General features: G+C 34.8%; 1 protein-coding gene and 1 pseudogene across 2 annotated transcripts; both read right to left on the reverse strand.

The window, feature by feature from the left end:
- Nucleotides 1-4,092: 4,092 nt before the first annotated feature.
- LOC107699025 (dnaJ homolog subfamily C member 10-like) lies at nucleotides 4,093-19,443 on the reverse strand. Of its 2 annotated transcripts, XR_001635411.1 has the most exons (24): nucleotides 19,338-19,443; nucleotides 18,328-18,622; nucleotides 18,074-18,239; nucleotides 17,898-17,948; nucleotides 16,728-16,810; nucleotides 16,492-16,623; nucleotides 16,306-16,399; nucleotides 15,759-15,836; nucleotides 15,574-15,617; nucleotides 15,311-15,442; nucleotides 14,716-14,805; nucleotides 14,412-14,522; nucleotides 13,857-13,971; nucleotides 12,910-13,037; nucleotides 12,529-12,645; nucleotides 11,804-11,905; nucleotides 11,538-11,693; nucleotides 9,551-9,684; nucleotides 9,410-9,463; nucleotides 8,956-9,103; nucleotides 7,721-7,843; nucleotides 7,513-7,623; nucleotides 6,240-6,335; nucleotides 4,093-4,568 (listed from the first exon to the last, which is right to left on the reverse strand). XR_001635411.1 is itself a non-coding variant. In XM_016500186.1 (23 exons), exons 2-23 carry the CDS (start codon nucleotides 18,523-18,525, stop codon nucleotides 6,324-6,326), a joined length of 2,379 nt encoding a protein of 792 aa, XP_016355672.1. In that variant the 5' UTR covers nucleotides 18,526-18,622; nucleotides 19,338-19,442; the 3' UTR covers nucleotides 5,917-6,323. The 2 variants fall into 2 exon arrangements, 1 of the variants encoding a protein (XP_016355672.1); XM_016500186.1 differs by lacking the exon at nucleotides 4,093-4,568 and having other exon boundaries at nucleotides 5,917-6,335; nucleotides 19,338-19,442.
- A 4,211-nt stretch (nucleotides 19,444-23,654) lies between these two features.
- Nucleotides 23,655-24,510, reverse strand: part of LOC107698999 (peroxisomal N(1)-acetyl-spermine/spermidine oxidase-like) — a 9,263-nt pseudogene continuing 8,407 nt past the window's right edge.

Consider the following 24,510-nt stretch of genomic DNA (forward strand, 5'->3'; position numbering starts at 1 on the left):
CTAGTGCTGTCAAATGATTAATCGCGATTAATCACATCCAAAATAAAAGTTTTTGTTTACATAATGTATGTGTACTGTGTATATTTATTATGTATATATACACACACACACACACACACACACACATACAGTATGTATTTTGAAAATATTCCAATGTATATATTTATATTCATATAATTTATATTATATATATATATAAATATTTTAAATGTATAAACTTAACATATTTTTTGTAAATATATACATGCATGTGTGTGTATGTATTTATATATGCATAATAAATATACACAATACACACACATATTATGTAAACAAAAACTTTTATTTTGGATGCGATTAATCGTTTGACAGCGCTAATATATATATATATATGTATTAAGGCCTTCTGAGCCTTAAAACCTTCTGAAGTCATCTGACAGCGAATTTAGATCAATATTCCCTGATAACCAGCTGGCAGATGTCATTTGAGGTCACATATATTATAATTTTTGGGTGAAAAGGTCCTTTAAACCATTACAGTCTGCAGCAGTGGACCAGGTGAGGGGTTTAACTTCCATTTCGAAGGGATTGGTCATGGTTCCTGCAGCAGTGTTTCTCTTCACACTAGATTCCCTCTGAGCACCACATTCTCCAAGACTCCCACAATTCAACTATTACGCTTCGTCTTGCATTTTTCATATTAACTTTGTATACTAATTGATTAATTACCTGTAAGCAAACCTTTTCCTCTCAAGGGAAAAGTCAACACTAATTTGCTCAAATACCTGCCTTGAGGTTTTGAGGACTGTGTGTGCTTGCAGACCAATCTGTTATCATAAGATCTCTGCAATGATAAACAGCTGCAAGCTTTCGGATTTGCTTTTGGATGTTCTGTAAAGCCAATCACACAGGACAGATGTACTTTAGAAAACTTGATCACAAAACCCCAATTATCACGTTTACATTGTCTGGACAAATAAGTGCTCTACCGGTTGGGCATCTTATTTACTTAATCATTAACACCAAAGACTTTTACACATCAAACAGGAGATGATTGGACTTAATGGGTTTGGAGTTCTTGTTTAATTCAAAGAGCTGAAAATTCTACTTTTAACATGTTTTATTAATATTTTGGAAACATTTGTATACACATTTCATTTGGGCAAAATTTCAGTAACAAATAAGGATGCCAGCGATATTTTAAAAATCTAGTTTAAAACGGATGCACCATATTTTTTGTATTTGTACGTTGTTGTCATAGTTAAAAAAAAAACATTTATACCATTTTCAACAATTATTAATTTATTTTTTATAGTTATTTACAGTTTTATAGTAGTCAAGTAAAATATTAATAATGAAATGTTTTCCTTACACTGAATACTGATTTATGAGCACATCTTAATTATGTTTTCAAGCATTCAAATGTAAAAAGAAATAAGCATCTTGACTTTTAAAATTAATAATAATATGATTAATTTTTCAGACTGAGGGAGCTAGCCATATTTACTTTAAAAGGACTGCATATACTACGCACAGAGCAGATTTTTTCACTGAGCTTATTTTTTAATAATAATAAATAACTAACAAAATATTTTTAAGGAATAACAAACTACTTTCAAAGTTTGTTATTATTGTGTTTTTTTTTTTTTTTAAAGTTCTGAAACTGTTTGCTTTATTAAAATCTCTTGTGAAGTTACACCACCTAGATATTTTTTTACTTTAAACCCAACTAAATATCTAAAAATAAATTTAGTTCAGACATTGATAACATTTACAGTAAAAGATTCTCTGTATTATTTTTGAATAACAGATATAATAATAATAATAATAATAATAATAAATAGTTAACAAAATATTTTTAAGGAATAAAATGACAGGTTAGCTATTATTATTTATTTATTTTAAATTATGAACCTGTTTGTTTTATTAAAATCTCTGTGAAGTTACATCACCTGTTTTTTTGTTGTTGTTTTTTTACTTTAAACCCCATTAAAAACATTAAAATGAATTTTAATTCAGACTTTGAAAACATATTTACAATAAAAAATTATGTGTATGAATTTCTGAATAAAATAATAGATGAAAAAAAGAATAATGCCATCAACCCATCTACAAAACCTTCCCCCAGTCCGTATGTGCATCTGAATTTATAGTCATTAGGGAGCTTTATAGTCGTTTAACACGAGTTGTGCACCTGATGGAGAAAAATCATTACGGTTGTCACATGGGCTTCATAAAGCCTTTCCCCCGACTCTCTAATGTGTGTGAACGTCAACCGCAGCAAAATAAGACTACGTGAACCAAGTCAATAAAAAAAAAGAAAAAGAAAATGTATTATTTTGGTGTGATATTTAATTAAAAAAAAGTATAAAACTTTAATCAGGGTATAAATTTCAAAACACATTTTTATGATTGTCCAAAATGACGTTGGTTTTTAAAAGCATATAGTGTGTGTTTTCCGTGAACTCGAGTTCCTCTCGTAAAAACCACATTGTGGTTACAAGGTGCTACAACGCGCTGACGCCAGAACTGGGAAAAGCACTGCCAGCCGAGAGAGCCTGTCCAGCGGCCCCAAGGTGGGATGAAAGAAAATAAACGCGCAGCGATCCCGCAGGGTCTCCCAGTTCCCCAGGAATCACCAGGGCAACCGCAGCTCTGGGAACGCTGCCTCACCTGGGCAGGACGTTCACACGCTTCCCATGATTCCTTTCTAATGTTCTCTAATAGTCAAAATGACCCTGAACAATTACTACTGAACCTTGCTTTAATTTGGGGTGTGCTGCTTTTTTATGGCCTTCTCCCCACCCTGCGCGTTACCCATGATTTCATAAGCGCTGGATGGGACCCGGCGGTTAGCGGGGTACGCTGGGGTCACGCCGCTGAGGGATTTTCTTCCAGCGCCCGAATGAGAGAGGCCAAGGCAGTGGCCACGGGGGTGAGCCCTGTTCCAGCGCCCATGCCAGGACACACACTGTGCACTATGAAGGGAGCTCCTGACGGACTGACACGGGGAAGAAAAAGGTTTGATGTGCTGCCACAGACCCTGAACATCCTCCTAACATCTGCGTACAGGGCCACCGGGCCCTTTGAACCCTTCCTTTCTGCTCTCCCTTGCTAAAATGGAGGAAGTTTGGATGAACTTGGACTGGAGGCGGCAATTCGGCCGCGTGGGCCCCTGTGGAGATGAAGGAACAAATAGAGAGGTGCGGGAGTTTTCAGGCTGACGATCAAAACCCAAATAAGTAGGTCTAGAATACCTGGGCAGAAATAACCATTAGCTTTCCCATTCGTCTCAGCTCAGCACAGGACCTGCTTGATGTCATCTTTGCTGATGGGATCTCATGACTACGCCAACTCAAAGCTTTCTCTAGCAGTCTATCCTGAGTTGTAATGTCAAAGGTAGCATACAGGGAAAAATATGAGGTCCTCAAAACCTCAAAAATAAATCAGGCACTGGCAGACCGTATTTAATATGAACATTTTTTTAAATAAAACATTTAAGTAAAATAAATTTTCAGCTGCCATTACTCCAGTCTTCAGTGTCACATGATACTTAAGAAAACAGTTAAATTATTATCAATTGTTGTTAGTACTCAATTTTTAATGTTTTTATTATACATTTTTGTGGAAATCATGATATATTTTTTCTAAAATTGTTTGATGAATAGGAAATTCAGAACAGCATTAATTTGAAATACATATGTCTTGTAATATTATATAGGTTTTACTGTCACTTTTGATTAACTTAATGCATCCTTGCTGAGAGTATAAAGTTCTTTTAAAAAAAAAAAACGTTTGAAATGGTAGCGTATCACGATTTCCACAAAAAACTATTAAGCAGCAACAATTGTTTTCAACACCAAATAAGCATATTAGAATGATATCTGAAGGAACATGTGACAAAGGCTACTGAAAATGTAGTTTTAACATACCAGGAATGAATAACATTTTAAAATATTATTTAATTTTAAAGTAGTTTTTTTTTTTTATTTTACAATTATTTCACAATATTACTGTCTTTGATCAAGTAAATGCAGCCTTGGTGAGCAGAAGAGATTTCTTTCAATAACATTAAAAAATATATATTCCAAACTTTTGACCAGCAAAAAAAAATTATAATAATAATGCTAACCAGCTAAACCTTGACCCCTTCGTGCCGGACGTTTCATATGCAAAAAATCAATTTACATAAATCTTAAAAGGAAAATGTGCAAATAAGGGGAGGGAAGGCCCGTTTAATTCAAAGAGAGTGATAAAGGGTCATAAAAATTACATTCTTACTGATAACCTTATAAGTTGACCCACTTCACAACTTAAAGTAATCATTAGAACGCTGTAACAATATTTATCCTGTTTTCTCAGGAAATATTAGAAATATAGTTGATGTGTGCTTTATAGAATTGTGACAACTCAGTAGCAAAATATCAGAAAGCAGTGTTCAGCATAAACCGGAATTGTGTCATGTTTAATAGCTGTTATTTCTACAAAACAATAGTGAATATCCATGACAATGACTGCCAACATGTCACTGCACAGGCCTATGAGGACTTGAAGCCATTGATGTTAAATCATCGCCTCTTAGTGGCCACCTGGAGAACATTCACACACCTTTAATACAGAAATATCAGTAAACCAAGTTAAAAAAAAAACGTATTCTACAACGAATCTCTGAGAACAAATATACCTGCTAGAAACTAAAACCATTAAAAGAAAACAAATAAAACATAAAAACAGCAGAAAACAAATTCAACCACAGATTTCATCTATAGCCAGTGTAGTTTTATGCTTCTACAGTAATTTGGTTTGATAAACTACATGATAGTTTTGGCAACTTTGACAGAACTAAAATGTCTTCTAGAAGCACATAAAAAAAAAATTCATTTGCCAAGTAAAATACAATTCCTTTGTATTTAACCAGACCATTTAATCACAGAAATCCAATTCAGAATGGAGCAGCTGTGAGAAAATGCATCTATTGTTACAGTCTTAAATACAGTCTGTGTGAGGAAATGAAGACACTACTTGACAGTACATTCATAGATTAGAGAATCGTAAATAATTGCACTGTGGTGACCTCTTCTGCATCAGTAACACATTTAGAGGTGTCTGTTGAGTCCTGGGGCCTGTACCATGACGGTAGATGAACAAATTCAGAGTTACAGGATTCGTTTCGAGTTGACAAAACCAAACCACTCCAATCCGGCTTTGTTGGTACCATGATGCTGATCATCAACTTTCTTTATCAACTCAGGCTTTGATCCTGAGTTTGTGGAGCACGTGCTCATGAATGTGTGACATCACTGGCGAACAGCCAATCACGAGCCTTGGTTAAAGGTTAAAGGTTTTGCGAAAGGTTAAGAGATTGAAGAATTATGAATTTAAATGCATTTACAATGAAGAAAGTACTTGTTCATGAAAGATCCTGAGTTCACGTGCTCATGAATGTGTGACATCACTGGCGAACAGCCAATCACGAGCCTTGGTTAAAGGTTAAAGGTTTTGCGAAAGGTTAAGAGATTGAAGAATTATGAATTTAAATGCATTTACAATGAAGAAAGTACTTGTTCATGAAAGAGGACAAATAAAAGAAATGATCTTGCTCAGTCACAAGTGAAACTTGTTAAGTTCGTTTATATAGTTGGAAACATACAGCGATAGAGACTCGAACATGTAAGGTCACGTAGTAATTTTTAAAAAGCGTTATCTATTGATTCTACAGCTTATTTATATGGCATACGATCTGTATATATTAACATTCATTTAAAATAAATGATTTATAATAACTGATAAACTAAAATTGCTTGTGTGTAATGGATTAATAATAATATAAATCATATAAAATAACTCCGTAATTATAATTAAAGCCAGCCAATTTTTTTTTTAGTACTAGTGACCTTTAATTTGGAGCAAGAGAAACTGGGGGAGTGACTTTTTTGTGTCAGACATGTGTCACTTCTCACAGCTGATTGGTCCAATTTCAGTTTGAGATCTCTAACTCAGAACGTAACCTTCCCCCGGAGCAGGTTAGCCGTGGAGTGTAAGTTACCATGGCAATGAACACCACTAAAAGCCAAGCCACTTTCATGGTTCCTAAAACCCAGGATTGGTGCAAACTAAACTGAAACTTACCTGGCTAGCCAGCTAATCCGGCTTCATGGTACAGGCCCCTGATTCCCTCCTCTAAAGCAGTTGAGGTGAAGCTGCTCCTTTCTACAGTCCATTTGGCAGTAAACAAACTCAAACAAATCTCTCGCGCTCACCAAAGTGAGTTCATGAGTGTGCGTTTTCTCCCATCACTCTCACCGCTCCACATACAGCAGCTTCTGTGGATCTCAAGATGTGTCCTATAGTTCATCCTGTAGGGATATACACAAAAAAGATGCAACAAAATGTTTTGAAGTAGGCCTGGGTGGTTTTTATTTCCAATTTGGATTCTGGCTTCCAACAATTATGAAATCAAAATATTCATAAAACTGTTTCATAAGGATGCTCTCGTTTTTTTTTTCACATTAAACTCACAGCACATAAAAAGATCAAGTTTGTTGCATTTAATGTGAACCAAGCTGCTCTGAGCTGGATTTATAGTAAAGGCAGCAAACTCAATCAACATTAATAAATGTCAACTTTTTAATTGCTATTTTTCTTTTTACAAATCCACTGTTAAAGTTAAAAAAATCAAATGCAAGATATTTCCAAAGTCAACAAGTATTTATTATATGATCCGCACTCACAAAAGTATTCTTCTTTTTAGCATTTATTTGAATTCGGGTAGTAGATGCTGATGATTGTTTATTAATTAAACTATTGTATAATTGTAATAAATATGGGATTGTATGTAATTCATGTTCTAGTCAGGGGTATATTATGCAATGTATTGGTGGATGTGAAGATTTGTGTTGTATGCGAATGGAAATTGTCCAGTGTTTAAACGGAATATGTGTGTTTTTAGTGATTGAACATTGGCTAATTAATGATGATAATTAATGATTTAAAAAGTGGGTGGAGGGATTGAATTGCCTTGAGCCAAAACGTTTGTTTTTGTATTTTGTCCTATTGGTGATTAATGTAAAATAAACGCTAAAAAGAAGACTACTTTTGTGAGTGCAGATCACAATCTCATATACCAAGTAATTTAATAGATTGACACACCAAAATAAAGCACGGTGCAAACAGCTTTGTGGCAAAGTCAAAAAGTAATCATGTTTATTGTGATGTTACTATTGACCAAAATTTGACCAAAGTAGCCGTATTTAAGCAGCCGTAAAGAAAACAAAAAAAAAACTGAAATATCTTGCATTTTCTGAAGAATACAAAAAAATGTATTATGATTTCCATATATTATATCAAAATGTTTTCAGCCATCCATGAAAGAAATGACATTTTAAAATATAATAAAACAGAAAACATCATTTTAAATTGTAATAGTAGTACTTCACAATATTACTGTTTTTACTGTAATTTTAATAAATGCTGCCCTGGTAAGGATAAGAGAGCTCTTTCAAAAACATTAAAAATCATAACTGTCTAACTTACTTTAAGTTTGGAGGACTTTCCCAGTAATGCTAGCTGCTGGAGTCTCTGTCGGAGAATATCTGCGATGACTGTGGCGTCTCTGCTGTTAATATGCTCTCCTCCTTGATCTCGCTAAAACAGGTTGGACATAAAGGTATCGGTTAGAATAGGTACAGAAATAACTCAGAGAGCACCTGGAACAATAGGATGGCCAGCACTTGTGTCGCACCCGTGTGGTGCCCAGGTGGGGGTAGAATCGGACACTGGGGTAAGCCTTGATCCCGGCACTCTGGCAGGTCTGGTAGTGTGCTTGACAGTCCACTTTGCCAGCTTGCACAGTTCCCTTCATCATCTGCAGGAGGAGGAACAGGTGACTGATGCTGCTGAACTAAACATGAGCACAGCACCTGCACTGACTGAAGCCAGGTGAGAGCCAGTGCAAATGCACATGTGTTGCTTTATTACAATTGCATTTTTTAAATCGCATGTTTAATAACAAATGCACAACAATTAGAGTGAAAAGCCTAACTGAATTGCCCTTTTACTTTAGTGAAGCAGCTCTGAAGCTCATGCAAATAAAACCTGATTATCATGTTCTCCAGCATAATTTAAGAATGGTCCAATGAGAATCTTGGGCTTCAATAGAGTGCAACAGTGTTTTCGCCCAAGTTTTCAGCAGCCTCGAGTCAGAGTCACAATAGATTGTTTTGTAATTTCAACCATATACAACATGTAAATGAATAAAGATTCCTCCAAGACCGTGGTGCTGCATAAAAACAACACCAGACTACAAGACCAAACATGACAACACAGATTAAACAAGCTACTAAAACGTAAATAAAAACTAGAACTAGGAATTAAATAAGAACTAAGATAAGGATAGATAAGATTACAGATACACCGGACTACAAAAAGTGCATGCGTGCAAACTAAAAGGATTTTTCTCATTCATTTTAAGGATTTGAAAGAAGTCTTCGCTGAAGCAGCCATAAACCAAACCAACCAGCTGGGTTGAGGTACATTACAAATATTTACACGAAGCAAAAAAGTATTTGACAAAAGACAGTTTAATAACATGAAGCACTGCAATTGATAAATTCATTTTTTTTTTAACGTATTGATATTAGGACTTGACTATTCTTTAATTTGTCAGATTTCTTTGCAGAATCATGGTTAATGAAATTCTGTTGTTTAACAATTATTTACAGCTAACTTTTAGTCTTCACAGTACACAGTAAAACTACTTGGCAGCATTAAAAAGAAAAGAATGTATGTGATTGGCTGAAGCACTGTATGCACTCCTCTCATCGCCCCAAGCTGTTAAAAAAGCATTTGCAGCTATATTTGCATTTCCTGAAGGAAATGCCAATGCTTGCAAAGCAGCAGAAATCTTTGTGAAAAAAAAGTTAGAACCATTGCAAACACCAGCTGAGATCAGCTGATGTCTTCGCTAATTTGTCTTACCCTGGCAAGAACTTCAAACTCAGGGGCAAATTGCTGGCATGGGCCGCACCATGGGGCGTAGAAATCCAACACCCAGTGATCCTTCCCTCCCAAAACCTTTCTCTTAAAGTCCTCAGGTGACAGATCCACTGAGGCACGAGGCAGAGAGCTATGGACAAAAGGGTCCATGAGTTAGAGGGTACAAGATGCAAAATAGCTTTTCCTACATAGATAGCATCCTAAAGAAATGAAACCAAAAGTGACTGATTTATAATTTAAAAAAGAAAGAAAGAAAGAAAGAAAGCCACAAAAACAAAGCATAAAACAGCATCGAACTCTCTACTGAAATGAGTTGAGTCAAGTCGGTTGTGTGCTTTGTGTAAGAATCACTATTTGCATGATGCAAATACTGAAAACTACCTATAAAATAGTTCACATAGTTGGCGAATACTTCGTGAGAATTATCTCAGCTCACCTCAAGGCCCAAGTCTTGAGTGAAAAGGCATCCCGGTGCCACCCATTGTAACTCCTGTTAACAGTGAAAGAGAAACACTTAACTTGTTGAACCGGTGTGTGTAATTTTGTGTTTGAGTTACAGAATGTACGAAACACGCACTGGTACTGGTCCCTGCGGTTGCTGTTCTGAGGAAACAGGCGGATCTCTGGGTAAGCGCGCACATTCTCGCCCTGGCAGAATGAGTGGTGTTTCTGGCAGTCGACCGTTCCCACGTTTACAATCCCACTCAGCATCTAGAACAGACACAGCAATAAGGTTGTCACGATCATGACATTTCTGCAAGGGATTAAGTGTCAAATGACTGCAATAAATTGCATAAAGTGTAAGCTTAATACAAGTACACTTTAAGAAAAAATCATTTACTCACACAGAACTTAGAAACAGTTAAACTGAGTTTCTTTAAGGCTTTGCAAAATAAATATTGCACAGGTTAAAATGATATGGGCTGTTATGGTTATTATACTGCCAAAGCAACATTTCTAATTTTAGAATTTAGTGTACTGAAATAACTAAAAGTAAAGCTGAAATAAAAAATGAATAAAAACTATATATACATACATACATACAAACACACAACAAAATTACTAAACCTTTCAAATTAAAATGAATAATGGTATTTCAATGACACTAAAATAATACAGAGTAATATATCAAACACTAAATAATATATCATCAAATATTTTTCTTAAACCTAAACATTAACATAAAATATTTTAATATTAAAATAAAGAAATCTACATATATTAGGTCGACTTTCTTCTCAGATTTTTAAAATCCAGTCCAATTGTAATATTTATTTACTATTATTATTATAATATATTTTATATTGAATGTGAGCATATTATGATAGATTTTGTCCAAAGCTTAATTAAAAAGAAAATCTAATTAAATTATATAAATATACTGTGTGTCTGTTTGTGTATGTATAATATGCTTGCTTAATTATAAAATATATACAATAACTATAATAATAATAACTAATATTAATTACAATATTGTTCTTAAAACTGGATTTCATTTGAATATTCAAGAATTTAACATTTAAAACTGATTAAACTTTGTATGAATTATGATCTTTTGATGATAATTATGAGCTTTTTTCATTGCACTTTGTTTCATACACAGTTCCTCAAATGTAATTTGATTCATGGCATCTTTAGTGACTGCATTACATTTTGGCAAAATGTCTTAAGAATTGTCATTACAAATTAAAGTGCACAATGGCCTTAGTTACCACAAATTATTAAATCAAACATTTGTTGACAGCCGTTTATGTAATAAGGGCGATTACATTGAGATAATTTACAATGCAAAAAAACGGTAATAACAAGGAAAAAGGTAATGCTTTAAAGGGGTCATATGATGCAATTTCAAATTGTCCTTTCTCTTTGGAGTGTTACAAGCTGTTCGTGTATAGATAAGATCCCTAAAGTTGCAAAGACTAAAGTCTCAAACCCAAAGAGATATTCTTTATAAAAGTTAAGACTTGTCCACGCCCTCCTAAAACACCTCGTTTAAACACGCCCCCACATGTCTACGTCACGATGTGGGAAGATTTGCATAACGCCGCCCAAATGTTCACGCAAAGAAAGAAGGCGTAACTTTTATTCTCGCTGTAGTATTGTTGTTGCCGCCGCCGCCATGCCGTGGAGACACTGTTTCTCTGTGTGAAAGCGAAACTACTTTGTTTGGCCTTCCAAAAGAGGACGATATACTCTTCGTCATGCCTACAGCTGATCCGTGCTGGTCGCTGAGGAAATACATCAACTTTGCGCTGTGGATCGCCGGATCGGCTTTCACGGTATTCGGCCAATCACAACGCACTGGATAGCTGGCCAATCACAGCACCCCTCTGCTTTTCAGAACGATGAGCTTTGTAAAAATCGACACGTTTCAGAAAGGCGGGGCATAGAGGAGAAACAATAATGTACAGTATGTGGAAAATAATGTGTTTTTTTTTTTACCTTAAACCGCATAAACACATTGCATTACACCAAATACACAACATAATGTTCTTTTTAGCAACGTCATATGACTCCTTTAACACTCAGATGGAGTATCAGTGTAATATAATGAGAGCAGATACCCGTGCCATTTTCCTCCACTCTGGCAGTAGGGCCTGGCAGGGGCCACACCATGGAGCATAGAAATCCACCATCCACGTCTCTGAGGACTTGCGTTTCTCCACCAGCTCCTGGAATGACTCTGAGGTCAAAGTCACCACCACAGGGTTCACCAGGTCCTGCAGAACACACAATCATCTATTACATCTAAACAGGTACTGTATATAATGTGTGTATACTGTATGGATTATGAGGATATGAGTAAGTGTAACTGTATTCTGTGCCTCACCTCTATAAACTCCAGGATGCCGTCTGCAGAATGATGGCCTTCATACTCATGGATGCTAGACTTGTTGAAGATGACAGTTGTTGGATATGCATGAATGTTGTACTGAAGAAGGGAAAGATGCAAGAGATGAGAACCAGCTCTCACCTGAACATTCATGCTCTGGTAAAATCAGCTTATTTATGTAAAATCAAAGTCTAAAATAATACTAAGTTAAATATAAACAGACAAAGACAGTGTAAGGCAGGACTATCTCTTTCGCAGTACAATGCAAGATTATTGTTATTATTTCTGTAGTTTTGCTGCTAGTGGTGCAGAAATTACACGTATAATAATTACTAATAATATGTTATTATTATTACATTATTTTAATAATATTAATATATAATAATATTAATATTATTAAATAATGAATCAAACTAATTATAATCCTTCTACTTATTATAATCATATTTTTATAAAAACAAATTTTATTTTTTGCTACTAGTGCTGCAGAAATGATACACTTCACCTTTAAGCAACAAGTCAAATGCTGTGGTTTCCTGTGGCATAAGTTTATGATACTTCTGTAAACAAATCTGTACACACTGATACATATAATTACTGTAATAGAAATATTATAAATTATTAATAATTACGTATTATTAATCAGTTATTTTAATATTATATAAAGACAATAAAAAGCATTATTACAATTATTGATAATAATAATAATAATATCTCAGTACCATATTACAGAGCCTCTCGTGCACAGTACAGTCCAGAGTCCCAAACTTCAGCTGTCCAAAGAGCTGGACGGAGGCTTTTCTCAACTCGGGGAGAAGAGCTCGACATGGCGGACACCACTGCGGCACAGAATAATTACCCATAATTATTTTTAAAGATTTATTTTCAAATTATCCTTTTAATTGTATTGACTTCACACTGTGGCAGTGATGTTCACTGTGCTTGCCTCCGCAGATCATTTCTCACCCTCCTGAGCTTGATGAATCGACCATCAGCGGGAAGTTACCATGGCAATGTAAGTACGTGCTCAGCAGATAACCATTAGCACTCAAACAGAGGCTTCAGCAGAGATTTAACAGAGAGGTTTAGATGTAACAACTCACAGGTGCAAAGAAATCAACCAGCCAGGGCTCTTTCTCATGGCTGGGGAAGTTCTCAGGCCTCAGCGTGGTGACGTGGGCATTCACACTCTCTTTTGCAAAGGCCACAACATTGTACAGGGCATCCTTACCTGGAGATTTAAAAAGAGTAACTGGCATCAGAATGCATTTTAGACCAATTTCAGAGCAATACCAAACTAAATTTCATCAATTTAGATCTATGTTTACAGGTTGTAGTGTTACTGGCTGAACCTAAATGTCTTTTAACCCTCTGATGCTGCTTTCCTACAGTGAAGAACTTTAAAAGCCATTTTTAGCCATTTAGGGTGTGAAGGTCAACCACATTTGACCTTTACCCTAGTTTGGGGTCAGAAAGATTTTATTCAGAAATGATGCATCAAACTGATCAAAAGTGAAATAAAGACATTTATAATGTTGCAAAAAAAACAAAAAACTATTTAAAATAATAGCTGCTCTTTCATGGTTTCATGTTATCATGATTTCCACAAAAACATTCAGCAGCACAACTGTTTTCAACATTGAAAATAATAAGAAATGTTTCTTGAGCAGAAAATCAGAACAGAGTGATTTCTGAAGGATCATGTGACACTGAAGACTGGAGTAATGATGCAGAAAACTCAGAAAGCAGAAAACTGTTCTTTTAAATTGTAATAACATGTTAAAATTAACTATTTTTATTGAATTTTTATCAAATAAATGCAGCCTTGTTGAGCAGAAGATACTTAAAAAAAAAAGCAATCAACCCCAAACATTTGAATGGTAACGTATATTACTGCCCTTTTCATATGCAATTCTATTTTTATGACAACATAATATATTAGTATAAATATGCATTGTATTTGAGAATTCATGCAGATGGTAAAAAGCATTTTTTGTTTGTTATTTAGATGCAAAACACTTAAGTCTTACTAAAGCCTTTACAAACTCACCATGGTGAATCTCAAAGTCATGAGTTCCAACTCCTTTAAAAACAGCCACACAGGGCTTCTGTATATACAGAGAAGCACACAGCTCTGAATCTGCGACACAGTCCACCTTCCCCACCTGTGCAAACAGATAAACACAATTAATCCAACATAACAGCACCATATTCCAGAAGTCATATGACCTATGTACTGTGTAAAACAATGTTAAAAAAAGCAAAAGTTCTGTAGTTTCACTTGCTCTCATGTTGGCCTCAAAAAATTGGCAAAAGCACCAAAAAGTACACTAAAGCAGTCCAATACGACAAGGAAACTTTGTGTTTAGAGTTAAGAAACAAACTAAATATCGTACAGCTTCAAAACAATATTGCATGCAAGTCATATGAACTACCTACATGGTGCTTTTTGGACAATTTCTCCTGTGTTTTAATGATTGAAAGTCAGGCTTACAGGTTTGGAACAACATGAGGGTGAGTAAATTAAATCCTTTTATATTTTGAGTGATCTAAATAAAATCAGGGACATCAAAATAAATAAAGTAAAATAATATAAATCAAGAACCTGTATGTGAGAGCCTTTCAGAAGAGCTTTGAGTTTTTTATATTCATGTGATGCCAGATCATTTTGTACAAAGGAGAAACTGATGAGCCATCGGTGATGAGCCAATTTATGCTGAAATGACAAAGTCAGAAAAAACATCATTAAAAATAAGTAGGATATCTTTAATGACATTTTATGCCACGCGATCATATTTTATGCAGCATGTCAGTTACTGTGTAAACAGTGGTTCTGCAGGAAGTGCTGGGTGTGGTCCAGCATGAGGGCAAACATATGATGTTCATGATAAAGTCACTTGGAGTCTTACCTCAAAGCTGCTCTTTGTAAGAATCTCCAAGTCAGGCAGATGCTGCAACACTTGTGCATATATTTCTTTAGTATCCAAACTCTGGATAAACTGCAAGGTTAATAAAATCAAAATGAAAACCAGCCTATTAGATTAGCACATTTAAAAGAATAGCTCAACCCCCAAAAAAATAGCTGAGAATTTACTCACCCCGAGGCCCTCCAAGATGTACGAGTTTGTTTCTTCATTGGAACAAATTTGGAGAAAATTAGCATTACTAAAAAGAGCGTTTTCAGCATTTGTTTCTCACAAACATGCAGCTTTTCACTTCACAAGATGTTAACTGATGGACTGGAGCCGTGTGGATTACTTGGATTATTGTGATGTTTTTATCAGCTGTTTGGACTCTCATTCTGACGGCACCCATTCACTGCAGAGGATGCATTGATGAGCAAGTGATGTGATACTAAATTTCTCCAAATCTGTTCGGATTAAAAAAACCCATCTACATCTTGGATGGCCTGAAGGCAAGTAAATTTTCAGCAAATTTTCATTTTTGGGTGAACTATTCCTTAAACAACTGGACAGGATGCATATTTATATATAAGGTCCCTACCATTAAGCTGCCTTTCTGAGCAAGGGAACTGCCAGGGGGAAAGAGGACAGTAGTGCTAGTGGTGATCTCAAAGCTGTCACACAGATCTGCCTGTTTGGAGCAATCCATCCATCCTACATTGACGAGACCATTCTGTAAAGAGAAACAAGTGGAGGATAGGTTACAATGTTCATTCTTGCTCACAAGACAATCTGTTTTTAAATGCTTTGAGACATGAGACACTGAAATTGAATTTGGTGAAACATGATCAGCTTAATGCTTACCAACATTCCAGCAAGCTTCAGCCTTGTTTGAGGTTCCAGACAATCTGTAAAAAAAAAATATGGCTTTTTAGAACGATGAGCTTTGTAAAAATCGACGCGTTTCAGAAAGGCGGGGCATAGAGGAGAAACAATAATGTACATTATGGGTTTGCAATTCTAACATTAAGCTTTAGTAGTTGTCTCACCCCCAGTGTCAGCGCAGAAAGTTATCAACCAGCCGATTCTTTCGGCAAATGCTCGATCAATCTCATTAAAAATGTTCCCTAAAAAAGGGAAAAAAAATGTACATACAATTTTCAACAAAGACAGTACAATATAAAATACTTTATAATTTTATATTATATTAATACTTTGTATAAATACGTTACCATTTTTTTGCATTAAACTTTAATAAAAAAAAGTCACTTTTTTTTTTATTTAGAGATGAATCGTTAGTAAACACCTAATAATATTTACAAATGTTACAAAAGAATCTAAAAAGTTATCGTTACACCAAATAACACAAAATGAATAAGTAGTGGCAGATAAGTATTTCCCTTAATAAATACACAATTTTTCTTTTATTTTTTTATTAATTAGCATTAATTTATTTTTTAGTACAGCTACCTTTTGCTTTAATGACAGCAGTTGCATGAACTAAAAAATATTTTACATTTATTTAAAAAAAAAAATTTTTTTTATTTCTAGATTGAAAGAAAATAAAACGTAAATGGTCACGCCAAAATTGAATACCTTGCCATAGTTCTGTTACTTTGCTCTTCACAAACTGCATTGCAAATGTGGTCAGGCTTGATTTTGTTCTGTCTCTATAGTATTTCTCTGGCTTCTGTTGGCATGATTACATTTATATTTTAGGATCACTACAGCCATTAAACATACATTATGTATCATATGCTGATAAAGGCAGAATGTTCTCACCATTCCCGCTCTGAACACATAGAGGCTGGGGTAGCTGTTGATGCCTTTACTACGGCACAACATGCCATTATCACCACAGTTCACAGCGCCGATTCGAATCACACCATCCATTTCGTTAGCAAACTCCCGCCACTGTGGGGTGCATCACATTTCAGTCAAATAACCTACGGTAACTTTAACAATCCTAACTGGTGTGAGGAGGAAGTGACTAAGAGAAGGAGAAAACGGTTACGTACCGTGGGGGCAAGATCGTGACAGTGCGAGCAGCGTGGGAAATAGAAATTCACAAACCAGACCTCGCCAGAATTTACAGCTGCATCTGTGGAAAAAGACAAAACTGGTGTCACAACACTCCACCATTGGAAAAAAACAGGTTAGGCCTCCATTTGAATACTATAGGATCAGCTAAAAAGACACGATTGGTGGGATTAAAGAAACCTGACAAGAAATTTTCAGGTCATATCTCACTCCAAATGTAAAAACAAAAAAATAAAAAGAATAAAATAAATTGTGCATAAAGAAAACGTTTAGCCTTTTTGTATTTTCTTGCATTATTTTTTAGAAATATTAAGCAGATTTCCCCTCCAGTTGCCATCATCAAGTAACAAAAAAAATCTCAAACTCCTTAAAGCCATGTAAAAAAAAAAAGATTACAGAGTATTATTAATATTATTATCAGAGTATTATATTTTTTACACTATTATAGAATGATTAGAACTATTATTAGAATTATAAAACTATTTATAAAGTACAATTATGTTTATACAATCATGTTTATTATACGGTTTAATTTTTGCTAAATAATTTTTTTTGCTTCTGTACAGTAAAAGGTTTCTCTGTTATGATAATAATATAATGAAAATTGCTAATGACAGTAAATAAAATTGCAAAAAAAAAAAACAATTTAAATTAAACAGTAAATGCCTGAATGCATAATTTCGATAATTTAGAGGAAAATGTGCTTGTCATGAAAATAATGTAACAATGCAAAAAATTTAATTTACTTTATGCAAAATATAATTTCATTTTTGTCTTTTGATTTTGGGGTATAATATGACCACCTTCAATACCACGACTGAGGTGCCCTTGAACAAGGCACCGAACCCCCAACTGCTCCCTGGGCGCTGCAGCAAAAATGGCTGCCCACTGCTCCGGGTGTGTGTTCACGGTGTGTGTGTGTGTGTGTGTGTGTGTTCACTGCTGTGTGTGTGTGCACTTTGGATGGGATAAATGCAGAGCACTAATTCTGAGTATGGGTTACTATACTTGGCCACATGTCACAATCACTTTTTTTTTTTTTAGAATATGTTTTTGTTAGATTCAATCCGGCATACAAAATGCTTTCTCAGTTTGTGTAGAAATCCAAAATAAACTCATAATCTGAATGATTTAAGATCATCGCTTACCAAAGTCCCCTCTGTCTAGTGTAGTAATTTCTGGATCATCATCATAAATTCCTGAAAAACACAGTTGCATGGTTTTTCCTCCAGCATAAAGATAAGTACGACATATCTTTCTACCTATTCTGTGTTGTACCGTGAAATAACATCCAAACATATCATAGCATAGAGAATACAATTACCAAAATCATATCTGTAATAGTTCCAGCTTTCATATCTTCCTCCTTGCTGTTCATCTTGCAGGCCCTTCTCTCCATACTTGTCATATTTCTTCCTCAAGTCCTCATCCTTTAACACCTCGTAGGCCCGATTGATCTTCAAGAACTTCTCGTGGGCCGTTGCATCATTCTAAAAAGACAATATCAGCGTTCTTGGAGTGTCACAAATGAAGGAAGACACACATGTCTGGCTGCTATGCCATAATAAAGCTACTCACCGGGTTTTTATCCGGATGCATTGTGAGAGCAAGCTTTTTGAAAGCCTGCCGAATCTCACGAGTACTGGCCTCTCTTGAAATACCTAGCAGCTTGTAGTAATCTTCATCAGAGGAAATGGTAACGAAAAGCCACACTGCGATGAAAGCAAACGGAAACAACTTCCTAGAAGGTCTCTGAGGATTCTGGAACATCTCCATTGTTGAAGGCTGTTGTTGGTGCAGACTGCAGATCTTAAGCTTTTCAAGGTTGGAGAACTGCTTACAGGAGAGTGGTGATCATCCTCAATGAAGATACCTAGTAAGTGATGACAAGAGAGTGAAAAAGAAAGGGAAGAGATCTCAACTCCGGTGCTATTGGAAATGAACACGTAGGTGTTTACAGAAGGCGGAGCGACTTTCTCATGCCATTTTTGATGTAAGTCGCATCTCTAATCATTTATGATTTTTAAAAAATAATAATTATCATTATTCTTGAATTCATTATGTATTTCAGCTCTCATTTTGATTCTTATCACTGTAATAGCACATACTACAATATATACAGTATAAAGGCAACTCAAACAGTACAATTACGTCGTAGACATTTAACAACTTATACTATATACACTAGTAAACGTATTTTCTATACAATACACGTGCTTAGTTCTCATGAATATACAAATATATAAAACACAGATTACAAAAATAATACCTTCTTAGTAGTGTGTGTAATGAGATCAGCTCAGGTTAACGTTAGTTGTGCAAAGCTAAAGCTGCAAACTAGTACGAGACTCGTCAGTTTAGTATAACAGCTCAGTTTAGGTTATTTGGATCCAAACCGAAAGGAGTTTAACTCATTTTCGACTGATAGTGAATGTTAAATGTGAGACTGCAGACAAGCTGTTGTATCATCCGGCTAATTACTGCATTCCAATCAAAACACTTTTGAACGAAATCCACAAGTGATTCACAGAGATAAATGTAAGTAACATTAGCACATTTATTACGATACAGTGTGTTTATTGTCTCACCTTTTGTTAAATATTCTTTATTACTCCTCCAGTTCTCCCCTAATTCATGATCCTATTCCCGAATCACCGGCGTCTGCAGCAGTGTGAAGCAAGCGGCCGAAAGAGAATAATAAACCCCCGGAAGTACGTGATTTTTCATAATAAGAGTATTGAATACAACTGCATTTGTTTCTCGTGAGATTAATTTTTTTATCTAAATGTCTTTAAATGCATGTTGTTGGCTAATATAAATTGTGTGTATGTATACATTTATTTACAAGATTTAAATTTGCGCTACTGGTGACGCCTGCTGGTTAAAACTCAAATATAAGAGCTTTAATTTGTTTCATTTTCATTGGTTATTACATATCCCCCCAGTCCCCAGTGTGTTATTTCATAGTTTTAATGACTTTTCTATTATGATAGCTAATAATAAACAAAGAAAATAGTAATAATAAGGAATGAGAAAGAATGTGCAAACGTTTGATTGGCAGTAATTTATTAATTGAAATGATCGAATATAGATATTCCCAGATAAAAAGTTCATTTAAATCAAGCCACTGTGTCATTGCAGACAATTGTGAACAAAATCAAAAGTACTTTACATTTTATGTTGATCGATATTAAATTGTCATGGGTCATGCTGCATACCACCTGAGAGCAGTGTATGCATATTACAGATTAAGAACCACTGGTTTACTTCATTTAATTAATTTACTTCAATGAATGCAATCATCTTTAATTTTAGAAAATATTATTTAACATTACTTGGTGATTGGGAAATAATATTTTTTCACCAGTACTACATGTACAACACAGAGATGTTTAACAATTAACAGGATAGATATATGTATGGTTAGGTACTGTGACCAGCTGGATGTTAACACTCACAGTGAATGATGTTTGTCAGGCAGCTGTAAACTACTTATGGGTCGTTCAAACACCAAACTTGTGCAAGTCTGTAGGGTGTGAGAGGAATGAATGAATGAAATGTTACACATTCATAAAATGTTATCTTTATGAAACCAGTATATGTTGTTCTCTCTCTGGGACCTCATGCTCAATCAGCGTAATAGCTTATAAGTCGTTCTGCTTCTCTGACTCCTGTGAGATACGCTCCATGGGTCGTGGTGTAGAAGTTCTCATGTGTAGCTTCACCAGCAAACAACACCTGAAGGTGCTTCAAAAACAAAGAGAAATACAATCAATTTGTTATTAACTTCATCACTGCTTGAATTTGTAAAATGCATTCTGCTAATGATCTTTTTCACTATTGCACGTTACATCAGAATATGTAACAAAAAATAAATGGTAAAAGTGAAAAGAATAACATAAATGAAAATTAGAAATGTTGCCTTGGCAGCTAACTGCTATAAAATCAGTTGAAGTACTAAAATTACTCAAACTTAAATAATAACAATAAAGCTAAATAGAATATATACAAATATAAAAGAAAATACGAAATAATAATACAAAAAAATTAAATAATACTAAAATAACACTGGCTATTATAGCTGTTTCTTATAATAATCATCACTGAAAAACAAAATAGATATCAAATTCTACTAAAGAGTCCTTATATTTTGAACACACATATATATATATGAATATATTGTATATAGATAAAAAATAAATGTGTGTATATAATGTGAACAATCAAACACTTGTGCAAGTTATTAAGAAGTTACCTTCCTCCCTCTGCATTTATCTTTAGGAGGAAGAGGTGACGCTAATGCCTTGTGTGCTTTCACTCCATCACGCTTAAGTTCATCATCAAAAGCTTTGTCGGTGAGATTGCTGAAGTCTGAACACACCTGATCTACAAGTTTTGTGGAGACCTGCTTCCCATCTTCTTTGAAAACGTAATCTTGAGGGGTTACAGAACGGGACTTTTTGGAAGCAGGTCCCTCAGATAGCAGGTTCTCCTCTTTCGCAATCTTAAACGGGGTTTCCTTTCTGTCCGTGGATCCAGTTTGCTCCAACTTCGATTATGTTCTCGGTGAAGGGTTTAGTGGTGTGCACTCGACCTCCAATTCTTTCCTTCGCCTCAAGAACCAGGACATTTTCAAATCCTGCCTTCACCAACGTAGCTGCAGCGGCCAACCCTGCAAAACCTGAACCTACAATTACCACTTTAGCATCTTCTGGTCCAGAACAAGAGCTCATTCTTGCTGCTTTGTTGAGCTGTTTAGAGAGAGAAAAGCTGAAAATGTGTAAATGTAGTTGTAAGAAAAAATAGCAACTCTGGCACAAAAGCTGCACAGGAGATAAGAGAGTAATGCACTGTGCCCTAAAAGAGGCTCCTTTATGTACCCGTGCTTAGAAACCTGTAAAACCTGACCTTTGTATTCCTTACAATATATCATTATTTACATAATCAGGCGGTCATGGAACATCCAATGGCAGAAGAAGATTTATATTATATAGTAGCCCACGCAGGGTGACGTTCTCTCGTTTGCACTTTTAAGGCTGCATGATAATAAAATGTTTTGCTACCCAATGAAACTACATGAAGGAACACACGTTACTGTTTCTATAGGCCTACATCCACCTCGATAGTAGTGACAGTGTGAAGACAGCAATGTTAATATTTTATTATATTTATTATAATAACTTCCAAATAAATGTTTGTTTAGGAAAGAATTATACACACATTAAAACTAGGCCTAAAGAAATGTTTAAAAAATAACACTTGGCCAAACCCCCAAATTAACTAATTAAACCAGGGGTCACCAGACTCTGTCCTGGAGGGCCGGTGTCCTGCAGAGTTTAGCTCCAACCCTGATTAAACACACCTTGAACCTTCCAGGCCGGTGTGTTGAGGCAAGTTGGAGCTAAACTCTGCAGGACACTGGCCCGCCAGGATCAAGTTTGGTGACCCCTGAACTAAACTAACTAAATATTAAACTACATAAATAAATAAACTATACACTCTTAAAACACTAATGTGTTATAGTTACACAATTTGTGTCAGTTATGTACTCAAAATGACACAAAACGTGTTAAAATAATCAACACAAAAAAATTGTAAGATTAATGCATACTCCTATAAAATAACCATTATGGAAATTAGTTTTCTGTATTTTTATGTAACGTTCTTCTTTTATGTAACTGTATTGATTTCTGTAGTGCTAAAGCTTTCATGAATGAGAGAACTGAGAATCTGTTTGAGATTTGTGGCATTTGCAGGCAATAGGACAATATTTGGCCGAGATACAACTATTTGAAAATCTGGAATCTGAGGGTGCAAAAAAATCTAAATATTGAGAAAATCGCCTTTAAAGTTGTCCAAATGAAGTTCTTAGCAATGCATATTACTAATCAAAAATTAAGTTTTAATATATTTACAGTAGGAAATTTACAAAATATCTTCATGGAACATGATCTTTACTTAACATCCTAACAATTTTTGGCATAAATATAAAATATTTGACCCATACAATGTATTTTTGGCTATTGCTACAAATATACCCCAGCGACTTAAGACTGGTTTTGTGCTCCAGGGTCACATATTAGACATATTCATATATTTGTTAGAATTTATTCGTAAACATTGCTCTGTTGTACTTTGAGGTGTCTGAGGTAATTCTATCGGTTTAAATATTTGTTTCAATCTGTTTTTCAAAGGCTATTCAAGTTTTGTCACTTCCAAGATTAAACTGTTTGTGGCAACTACTATCTCTGGTGGAAGAACAGCTTTAACAAGCCTGTATATATTATTTAATAGTTTTAATGACTTTTTCATTATTCTAAATAATAAATGAGGAAAATAGTAATAATAAGGAATGAGAAAGAATGTCCGAACGTTTGATTTGCAGTATAGTTTATTTATTTAAATTAACAAATATAGATATTCCCAGATAAACAATTCATTTAAATCAAGGCACTGCGTCATTGCAAACAAAATCAGAAGTTCTTTACATTTTATGTTGATCAATATTAAATTGTCATGGGTCATGCTGCATACCACCTGAGAGCACTGTATGCATATTACAGATTAAGAACCAACCACCCATTTACTTGAATGAATGGAATCATATTCCATTTTTAAAAAAATATTATTTAACATTACTTGGTGATTGGGAAATAATATTTATTCACCAGTACCACATGTACAACACAGAGATGTTTAACAATTAACAGGATAGATATATGTATGGTTAGGTACTCTGACCAGCTGGATGTTAACACTCACAGTTAATGATGTTTGTCAGGCAGCTGTAAACTACTTATGGGTCGTTCAAACACCAAACTTGTGCAAGTCTGTAGGGTGTGAGAGGAATGAATGAATGAAATGTTACACATTCATAAAATGTTATCTTTATGAAACCAGTATATGTTGTTCTCTCTTTGGGACCTCATGCTCAATCAGCGTAATAGCTTATAAGTCGTTCTGCTTCTCTGACCCCTGTGAGATACGCTCCATGGGTCGTGGTGTAGAAGTTCTCATGTGTAGCTTCACCAGCAAACAACACCTGAAGGTGCTTCAAAAACAAAGAGAAATACAATCAATTTGTTATTAACTTCATCACTGCTCGAAACTGTCTTTTTCCATTATTGCAATTTACATCAGAATGTGGATATCAGTGTTTTTATTGTTAAAACTAAAACAGTAATATTTTTCATTCACTGTAAAAAAACTGAAATAAAATAAATTATAAAAGTTAAAAGAAAATTTAGAAATGTCACCTTGGCAGCTAATTGCTATAAAATCAGCTGATGTACTAAAAGTACTAAAACTTAAGTAATAAAAATAAAGCTAAACAGAATATATACAACTACAAAAGAAAATATTGAAATAAATCAAATAAAAAATATAAAAAGAAAATATTAATATTAATAAATGCAATAATGTATAAATAATAGTAAAATAACACTGGTTAATATATAGCTGTTTGTTTGTAATAATCATAAGTTATGAAAAACAAAATATATATCCAATTCTACTAAAGACTCCTTATATTTTGTACTATATAAATAAAAAAAAATTATACATATATTCAAACAATTAAACAAGTTATAAGGAGGTTACCTTCCTCCCTCTGGATTCATCTTTAGGAAGAAGAGGTGACGCTAATGCCTTGTGTGCTTTCACACCATCAACACCATCAGGAATAAATGTGTAGGAGCCGCGGACGTGAGAATCAGAACCCCATCTGGAGATCAGCGTCTTTGAGACCTCTGGCACTGACCA

This window comes from Sinocyclocheilus anshuiensis, unplaced genomic scaffold, assembly GCF_001515605.1.
Source record: "Sinocyclocheilus anshuiensis isolate Anshui unplaced genomic scaffold, SAMN03320099.WGS_v1.1 scaffold18, whole genome shotgun sequence".
Classification (NCBI taxonomy): Eukaryota; Metazoa; Chordata; class Actinopteri; order Cypriniformes; family Cyprinidae; genus Sinocyclocheilus; species Sinocyclocheilus anshuiensis.